This window comes from Python bivittatus, unplaced genomic scaffold (genome assembly GCF_059951505.1).
Source record: "Python bivittatus isolate LINGU-HERP-01145 unplaced genomic scaffold, Pbiv_v1 ctg000010_np1212, whole genome shotgun sequence".
Classification (NCBI taxonomy): domain Eukaryota; kingdom Metazoa; phylum Chordata; class Lepidosauria; order Squamata; family Pythonidae; genus Python; species Python bivittatus.
Window position 1 is genome coordinate 3,212,957 of NW_028277029.1, and position 10,024 is coordinate 3,222,980.

Genomic DNA, 10,024 nt, shown 5'->3' on the forward strand with positions numbered 1-10,024 from the left:
AATCCCCTTGAAATTGCCAAGAGCTCCATGCAGACATTCAGAAAGTCAAAGCGATGGCCATGGGAGGGTGCTAGTTAAGCCCACCCATTTCCCACTCACTTGGCATGTTCAGTGCAAATGTTTGTGCACGCACAGCTCTGTTTCTTGGTCTTTCAATAAGTCAGAAACTGTTGGGAGCATCTTCAGATGCTTCCAGGAAGCAGTGTCTTAACAATATTCTTGATGCCTGTTCCTGAGGACCTTCTGAAGAAAGGTTTTGGTCCTAGTCCTGGCAGTCCTGTTCCTTGTCTCTGATACAGAATCCCCTCTCCAAAGCTGATAGTCTCTGTGCTGGACTCCCATTATCCTCAGTCAGCATGGCAATGACTCCACTGGCTAGGGGTGAAAGGAGCAAGGGGACCTTGGGTTGGGGAATGCTGAAGACTCAGAAGATGAGGAAAATTTAGGAGGGAAGCTGCAGAAGATTGAAATTCCGCTGGTGTGTCTGTGTAAAGGGCAGAGGGAATGACCTTTGAAGGGCAGGAGAAGAGCTGCGATGAAGGCGAGGGTCAGATAAGAAGGGCCTGAGCCCCAGGTCAAGAAAGTAACTTGAGAAAATGTCTCAGAGAAACCCCTCCCTAGTTCATATGAAGACAACGGGAGGGAGAAGGGAAGCACATTCAGACTTGCAAGATTCTGTTACTACAGCTTTACAATTAAAGTAGTCCTGGCCTATCTGGCATTGGTTTCTTAGTCCGGTCTACCTTGTTGGGCTGACAGTCTGGTTGCAGCCCAGATCCAAAGCAGGGCTAATGGGTCAGCAAAGAAAGATGTGAAAAGGCAACTTCATACCAGGTTTTTAAAGTGATATATACAGGTTTGCCCTGAGTCAGTTGAAATGAATGCAAATCAGTAGTTACAGATTAAGTGTTTGACTTAAAAGGGACTTAAGTACACCTGGCTTAGCCTGGAGTCAATACCAGAATGTTTCAAATTTTGGAAGTTAATGATGAAAACCATTCCATTTCCCCTCTTTTTAATAACCAAGGGATTTCGAAGTATAATCTCCACATTTCGAATCTTTTGCTCATGAATGTCTCCCCTAACGGTCTCCACGCCTCTGCAAGTAAACGAAGCCAGACGTCCCTGTGCAGGTTATTTCTAGGTAGCAAAAGAGATGGACTTGGAAACTGTGTTCCTCCTCCCCCGGTAACCCTTTGTCATCCTTTCTTTGCCCAGATATTCTGGAGGTACGACAGAAACCGATTCTGATGACATAGCCGGGAGCCGGGCGCTGCCTTGGAAACCTTGCAGCCAAGTGCCTAAAAAACTATCTATCGCTGTCTTCTGTCACACACCGCCACTTGTGTCAGGAACATAACATTATTCTGAAAAAAGGGATCTCTAGGAATTACCAGCCAATCAAGAAGTGCCTCTTTGTTCTTTCCTCCCCTAAGAGAAACAGAACTGGCTTGCGTCTCTTAGCCGATAAACCTGGCGGAAGGTTTCTAAAGCAAAAAATAAAAAAGGAAACGAGGGGAAACGAAGCCAACGTCACAGAAGGAGGGGCTGCGTTTAAAAGCGATGCTTTGCGGACAGTTGGTTAGCGCCTACTTCCATGATTGGGAAGCGACCTGTACAAAATGCATTCATCTTTATACACTTCGAGACCACCCTCCGCAGGACTTCAGACTGGCGAATCAGGGAACGTCATTTCACGGACCGCTGGGGACTCTTTCCGCGTGCGTCCGAAAGCAACCCCTTCTGTAAGCGTTTTAACTGGGTAGGACCGTGAAGTAGCATAACATCAGTGGGGAAGTTGAGGAAAAAAGGGCATTTGATCTCATGGAGGAGCTGGGGGGAGCCCAACAGCCAGCTTTCTCTGCTTCTCTCAACGGGATGTTTTTAAAGCCTCGTAGCATAGATGAATTCTATGACGTCATCTTCATCTACCAAAGATCAGCCAGAAGTCCAGCCAAAAAGTGTCTGAAAGGTTGAGATTGTAGGAAAGTCCTCGGGTGTAACTTGCCTCCAGTCGGTCTTCCCCTACGTGGGGCCTGTAATTGGAGGAAGAGGAGGAACACACCAGCTGGAGGATAGAAAGGAAACCCAGCGGACCTCAGCCTGAACAATTGGAAATTAAAAGGAATCAAAGTAGCTCCCGAAAACCTTTTTACTACCCGCCCATCCCCATGCCAGCTCAAAAGCTTTCCCTCAAACCGATCTGTGTGTGTGCTGCTGTGGTTTCTCAGTAAACGGAAGTCTAATCCTTATCTAAAGCTCCCTCCAATACTCTTCCAGCAATTTGGGGAGGGGGCAAAATTCTGGAGGAAGCGCAGAGTTAATATTGTGGATTTTGGATTGTTACCGGATTCTACTGTATGCGTGTCTGAAGATGCATAAAACGTAGCTGGGGTAGAAGAGGGCATTTCACTACTCTCGAAAACACATGCACTGATTTTTTTCTTTAATGGATTCTCATCTCAGTGTTTAAGAGGAGACTGTTTGGTGGAGATATGGGTTGTAATGTCATGCGTCCCCCTTCCTCATCCTTGGAGGATTTGCACCTTTATTTTAAATGTATCTTACAATTTTGTGTGTTTACAAGATGAAGTTCAACCTGTTTACATGGCAACATGTGTGTGCTCCTTTAGAAAGAACTCAGAGTAAACCACACAAGGATTAGGGTCGGGGGTGCCCAGTGCAAGGGGAGGGTAGAGGGCCAGCATTAAAGGTGGCAGTCATGATCCCATGATCCAAGCCCCACCCCTTTTTACATGCTTCACGGATGCCCTCTTGACACACCCATCCTGCCTTACGTTTGCTTACCTTGATGACTGTAGCAGTAGCATGAGATAGCCCTTCGTAGCCTCTTCGCATCACATGCTACTAATCCAGTCAGACCTCGTGACTAGTTATAGACACGCCCTAACCCAAAATCATCCTTTGGGTCAAAAATCATCCCTTGGGGATCACACAATCCCCAACCAGCAATTCAGCCGCAAAGAAAGCCTCATCCAGATGCCTTCTCAGCAAGATTTGAATTCACCTGCTTCTTACCCATTGGCCGGGCAGACCTTTGTGGGTGTGGCTTGTTCACTGCAGCCAATCGGCGTTGGTGAGGTGAGTTCCGGATGGAAGGGGCTTGTTTTTTTCAGCCGCTCTTTACTCTCAGCTCTTTATCCTGGGGGACTAGCTAAGTAGGAGGGGGCAATTGATGTGGCTTTGCTACTCACACAACGCAGCTGACTTGGGAGAGTTAATTTAACCCTGTGCAAGACAGGGCTCGTTTTAGGCTAAATCTGACATATGTATCAATTGACTCCATTTTATGGTCTCACAACATAGAGACTCCCCGCCCAGTTAAGCAGATCGTGGGAACAGAGTCTGAAGTGTTAGTTTAATAGGGAAAAACTGACTTCCTGCCAAAGTTGGGGTTGCTCAGGGAGCAGCTGAAGACGCCTAAAGCTCATTCAAGTTGCACCAGTTACTCTTCGTAGGAGCCCTTCCCTGCAAGAAGCCTAGCTGAACAAATTGCTTGGCAGCTCTGAAGAGTGTGAAGAAACGAACAACGCGCCTGGGTAAGTTCTTTGGATTTAAGCCTGAATAAACACAGATGGGCTCTGATTCTGTTGAGAGCCACTGCAGCGAGTGAAAAGCTGAAGATCATTTTGCTGGCAGAGAGCCTACCAGGGTCAGAAATAGGATCACATCAAGTATCACTTGAGATCTTTGGAGCTTGCTTTCGGTGCTGTGGCTGCCAGCAAGACTTGGGCAAGAAGTTAGCTTGCCGGGCTTAGTGACCCTGGTCTAGAGGACAGATTTCCTGATGTTTCACTGGCAACTGTGGCTGGCATCTTCAGTGTCTGAGCAGGACAAACCGTTCCTCCCCTACATAGAGAAGGTCACTGACCGCATAGGAAATTTATTAGAAAAGCACAATGTTAAAGCCATCTACAGGCTGACTAAGAAAATCCAGGAAATCATTTGATCGGCCAAAGACAGCAAGACCCGCTCACAACATCCGGGGTCAACTGCATCCCTCGTGGCTGTGGACAGGTGTACATTGGGACCGTCAAACGCAGTTTCCACACCCAACTGAAGAAACACGAGAGGTACTGCAGACTAGGACAGCCCGAAAAATCATCAGGAGGGGAACACGCGCTGTGCCATAGTGGTCATGAAATTCAATTCAAGGACGCACAAGGGCTGCAGACCACATCAAACTATTACGTAGGCCTGCACAGAGAGGTTATTGAGATGCATAAACATCCCAACAGCTTCAACAAGAAAGAAGAAACTCTGAAGGTTCGCAAAGCCTGCTTCTCTGCCCTGAGCAAGAGATCAAGATCCAAGATCCTGCCCCAAAGCAGGACCAGCCATGAATCAGTTCCCCAAACTGGGCAAGGACCCACTCGGGGCCCAGCTGCTCAGACGAACCAACCAGAACCCCACACAAAGCGAGCACCAAGCAGGAATCCTCACTCCAGAAATGGCCAATCAGAAGCCAGCATGAACAAAGGACAATCAAGAAACACCACCACCAAAATGATCCATCAGGATCGGGCACAGAGAAGGAACCCATCGGAGACCAGCCCTCATCAACCTGCACCAATCGGAAACCCGCTCGGCTAAAGACCAATCAGAAGTTGGGACACCTGGCTATAAAAACAGGAGCCCAGTCAGTCCCTGCTCAGTTGCCTGTGGTCTGCGTGGCAGGTCACTCTGCCTCTGAAGATGCCTGCCACAGCCGCCGGCGAAACGCCAAGAAATCCGTGGTCTAGACCATGGTTACTAAACCCTGAAGCTCAACACTGTCCATCGTGAAAGCTACACCAGTACGTTAAACACTATCTTCTTTACTTTTCCAAGTAAAGTCCACTAATCCAAACTAGCTACCCATATTTTACCCTAATGTATTGTGCAAACTCAGACCTTGCGGTTGGCTTAATGTTTGGAAAGGAAGATTAACTGAACCATTGGTTAATGGATTCCAGCTATGCTGGCTAGAGGCATTCGGGTAGCCACGTGGTTGTACCTTACAAATGACAAAACCACCCCACGTAAGGTATGAGCTACGGCTGCCTGCAGGTCGGGGGTGCGCCAGAACACATTCGGGGGCGCTGCTGAATTCAGAGTAGCAAAGAAGTGCAAGGCTTTACTCTCAAAATGCTGGCCCCATGTTCACCCCATTTTTGCCTTGTGCTTACGGCTCTCAGACGGTGGTCTGCGGCCTCCTCTCCAGGGCTCTGAACAGAAGGCTAAACGGGTTGGGTTCCTCCTGAATTGATGGATGGCCAGATCACAGAGCCTGGAGACGTTTGAGCGGGAGGATGGAAGTACACGATGCCCGGGAAGCTGGGCTCTGAACAACGATGCTGCCTTGAAGCAGAACTTCAAGAACTTGACAGCAAATGTCAAGCAAATGTCCAGCCTTATGGAGATAAGTCCAGGGGGAGCTCAGAAGTGGGAGAGAGCAAGGCTGCAAAGGGGGATTTTGCTTCCATTCTGCTTTAAGCAGAGGCCCCTTTCAAAGCAACCCCCCCCCCCCCAATCTTATTTCTAAAGAACAAAGCGAAACTCTTGTATTGCTCAACTTCGGTTCACTCCAAGGGCCCAGGGAAAGCCGCGTGAATGACGTGGAATCCTTCAGCGAGGCACAGCATAGCTTCCACGCCTCCGTCAGGCAAGGCGAAACATTTCCCATCGAGGTCAACTGCAACCCCTTAAAATTCAGGTTTTGGAGGTGTCCTCTGACTTTAATGCTGGTGCCCCTGAACAAGCGACAAAGGACTTTGGCAAAAGCTGCAACATTCATGGTGTTCGTTGTTCCTTTTTCTTAAACCGATGAACATTTATCCTGTGTACCTTTTTAAAGCTGGCAATGTACATATGTAGTTTTAATTTCAGCAAAATGCATACTTCCCACTTTTTTTTTAATTAAGGCATCTAAAACTTAAAGGGGGAAGAGATGATCTCACTGCCAGTGGCAGCATTTAAATTTTCTGAATTTTGCATACTAATAAATGTCATCATTTAACCTTGTGGAGTTGAATAATTTGATTGTCTTTTTATTGATAGATTATATTTAAGTCCTGCCTTTGTTTTGTAAGACTCCAGGTGGGATACATTATGTTCCCACCTCCTATTTTCCCCACCACAACAATCCTGTGAGGCAGGCTGGGCTGGGAAAATAGGACTGGCCCAAAGCCACCCAGCCAGCTTTCATGCCTAAGGCGGGACTCGAACTCGCAGTCTCATGGTTTGTAATCCAGTACCATAACCACTACACCAAACTGGTTCTCACCACCCACCTTTCATTTAACTGCCAGTTACTTGGACTTCAGTTTCGTTTGGCTTACCACCTCAAAAATTTAAGACCAGTTTGATCCTGTTGATGCAGGAGTTCAAAGAGCAGTGCTCAAACCATAAAGAAATATAGAATAATGCTAAAGATTTATGCTGTTGTCTGATGCGCTAAGGTTTTGGTTTGGCTAAAGCAGCTTGGCTTTCATTAATTTAAGTAGAAAAATGCGTTTTCAAAGAGTGGGTAAGCCTTTCAATCTCCCCAAAGAGGAACGCTCTACTTACTGCCATAATATCACTTTTTTTATCACTGTACTTGTTCTTCCTCTAAAACAAAGTACAATTATTTTGGTTTCTTGCTCTTTGTCTCTGCCTCCCCAATAAGTGAACTGGGTTGCAAACAACCCTTTGTACAACTGTGGTCCTGGTGCAAACCAGATGCACCCTTCAACTGTTAATATTACTTTCCATAAGGAGTTAAAATATGCATACTAATGGTGCTTTCTGCTCCCCCAAGCCCCCGCATAAGGTACCCGTACTTCTCGGTGGTTTCAAGTTCTTCTTTCTTTCGCACTGAAAATACACACTTCCCTCCTTGGCTTACTATAAAAGGTTTGCTAAAGAAAGAAAAGAAACTTCTGGCCAGTTACTACACGTCTCCCAGGGTGAGGGTCTTCAAAGAAGTTTCTCTTTGCCTGTCAACTGCAACAGTGCATGGGTGAGGGGAAATGCACCACAAAGCCACACGGTTTGGAGAGTTTTTTGTGCTTCCTCATTTGTAATTAAAGTAAAAGGAAGGAAACGGGGGGGGGGGGGGGGGGAGGGGAGAACAATGGTAGATCGTCGTAAGGCGCAGTGTTAATAAAAGACCGCCTGTTCAAAGAGGAGACGGAAGGAAGGTCCTCAATATCCCTGGACTGTAGTTGAAAGTATGGGCCTGCAAGAGTGTCCATAGGTGGGGTCAGGATACTGACAATGGCAGTCACAACCATGCAGTCAAGGACCTGCCCCTTTTTGATGACCACCCTCTTGGCTCTTTTGAACCACCCTAGAGCCACCTCCTGGGCAAATCCCAGAGTGCAGAAATTGGCCAGTATTAATATATGCAGTCAGAAACATTGCAAGAACATCTGCTCGCCCTCCTGTCCCATACAGCTGTCATGCAGCCGGGAGAGGAACTTGGCTCCTGGGAATGGATTGGATTCATCTGGTTCAGCGATCGACCACCGTGGCATACTGCATAAAGAAGGGTTTAATGCAAAGCAGCTTAGGATGATAGTGTACAACTTACTGAAACTTGAGTATTCTTGGCTTTGAGTCCCCTGTTGGAGGGAGGTAAAAGTCAAGGTGGTGCAGGACTTTAGCTGCACAGTCACAGCTGCCAGCTTGACTTTTTTGCACCCCCCTTGCCTAGCCAGATTTACCTTCCCAGAGGTGAAACCTCAAAATTTGGGCGGGAAGGAGCAGACATCACTGATGCCATTTATGGTTATTCTTTCTCGCGTGCCGAAGAATTCCATTAGTTTGGTATCCTTGATGTATTTTATGTCCTCCCTAGGATAGGTTATGGTTCTGCCAAGTCTAGAAACCAGCTTAAGACCAACCATGGTCAAGCGATCTCTCCCAATTTATTGTATTCCTGGCGTGTTAGGGCTCGAATTTTAATCCGCCTTGGCCTAATTCTGGTAGGCTGGATTAAAGCAGGGGTTTCAAAGTCTTCCATGGAACTCTATGGTTCCATGACACTGACGAGATTCCGTGAGAAAGGAGAACACCACCACAAACATGCACACACACAAGGTCAGGGGTGTCTGTTGCGGGGGGGGGGGGGGATAGAGGTCCAACATTAAAGATGGCAGTTGTGATCATGTGAAAAAAAGGATCACTGAGGGTAAAAAGAGGTTAACTCAAATCCAGTTTTCTGTCACTGGAGTTTTGCCTCTCTTGATGGGAATTCTTGATTTGATTTGATTTTTTTTTACTAGCGGATTCCATAGCCTGAAGAAATTTGAAAACCCCTGTACCCGTTATTCAAATTATAATTGATCAGAAGCGGAGTCAGCAGTGTGACACCGCAAATGCAATTTTAGGCTGCATCAACAGAAGTATGGTTCTGAGTCACAAGAGGGGGTGATTCCACTACATTTTGCATTTGTTAGATCTTGATTATTGCCTCCAGGTCCAGGCACATTTTAACAAGATCGAGAGAAACTGCATCAGGGTCAGAAAATGGCCCTAAAAGATTCAGGGAACTCTTACATTAGCCTTGAGAAAGATGAATGGGAGAAGACGTTTGTATTTTTTTCACTGCATGGGACAGGAGCTACCTCAATGATCTTGTTCCATAAAATGAATCCTCTGTTCAACATTAGTGTTATCAGATTTGGGTTGCAAAAAGCTAGATGACCACTAGATGCCTGTAAAGTTGGAGTGTTCTGTCTTGCTCAGCTGCCCTTGAACAGTCATCCATGTTTATGCAGCCCACATCGGAAGGCTCGATCAACATGATCCAAAGAACGGAGACATCTAAACTACTGTGACTGCATGTGACTGTCAATCGTAAGCACACAATGGAAGAGTATTCTTGATCAGTGATGAATCTGAGGATTTTCAGATCAAGTTGGAATGACTTCTCCCCTTCAGTGTGCGTGGCCATAGGCATCTGCAGAAAAATGGGAGGAAACAACATGCAGACAGACATCCCAACCCAACAGCCTCACTGACGTAGGGTTTGTGTTGTGATGCCCCAGTGCAGATCTCGTTGCTTGATCACCTCTCCCTGTAGATGCGCCTGGCTTCTGCTAACCAGATCGTGAGGACTGTATGGGAAATGTAGCCCGATGCATCTGGAGGACACCAGGTTAGGGAATGCTGTACCTTTTGTTTTAAAGGGAATTTCCAGGCTGCTGAATTTAGGGATAAATTCTACCCTTCGGAGGGCTAAAGCACACAGATTAAGATTCAAGAACCTTTGAATCTTTGACCATACAACTTTTTTTTCTAGACGCAGGTTGATCATTATTGCATACCTTGGCTAAAGGAATAATGAACTAGAAGAGAAAATGGTTTCTAAAGATTGGTAATTAAATAGTTCTACCACTTGAAATTAGTTTAGCACTACTGTACCATTTCCCTGCTGTATTCAGCCTCCCAGCTCCTCCATTTTGGCCTGAAAATGGTTTTGCAAGATACTTTGGCCCCGGTCCCTACTGCACCATTTAACTGGATTCTTGAGTTTCCTCAAGCTTCTTCTGAGAAGGGAGAAAGTTACATCTTTAAGCTAGCGACTTCTTAGGCCCGGGATCCCCAACTTGACATTTGAGTGCCTGCAGATGTCCAACGTGTGCATTTTGCATTAAAATGATTTGCTTTGCAATCCAAGAGCCTATGATTGGGGCAAACCACGACTGCAGGGACAGACTGCCTCCTCCCCCACACCCATGGCATTTTATCCAAGTGGTAATGACTATTACTACATGTATTGGAATGGCTGCCATGGTGCCCTTTGCAGTCCTCCAGAACAGATGGGAACCGGAGCTTCACAGAGGGTTTGGATCAACAATAAGGGAGGGTTACAGCCATCTGCTCTGCCTTGGGTACAGGACAATCTGTTCCACTTTAGTCCAACTTGCCTTGGGCTTCCTCCAGATTTGGAACGCAGCCCTAGTCAAGAGAAATGTACTTTGCCATCAAGGAAACACACATCTAACTGCAGTTCCTACAGGTTACACCAACAGCT

The 10,024-nt window shown here is 46.6% G+C and overlaps 1 protein-coding gene across 2 annotated transcripts in view; it reads left to right on the forward strand.

The window, feature by feature from the left end:
• The window catches only part of KIAA0930 (KIAA0930 ortholog), a 61,040-nt gene extending 55,016 nt beyond the window's left edge, over window positions 1–6,024 (forward strand). For both annotated transcript variants that reach the window (XM_088149242.1, XM_088149171.1), the window contains exon 10: window positions 1,219–6,024. In XM_088149242.1, coding sequence (XP_088005368.1) covers window positions 1,219–1,259 — 41 coding nt within the window. In that variant the 3' untranslated portion in view covers window positions 1,260–6,024. The remainder of the gene's footprint in view (window positions 1–1,218) is intronic.
• Window positions 6,025–10,024: the final 4,000 nt, after the last annotated feature.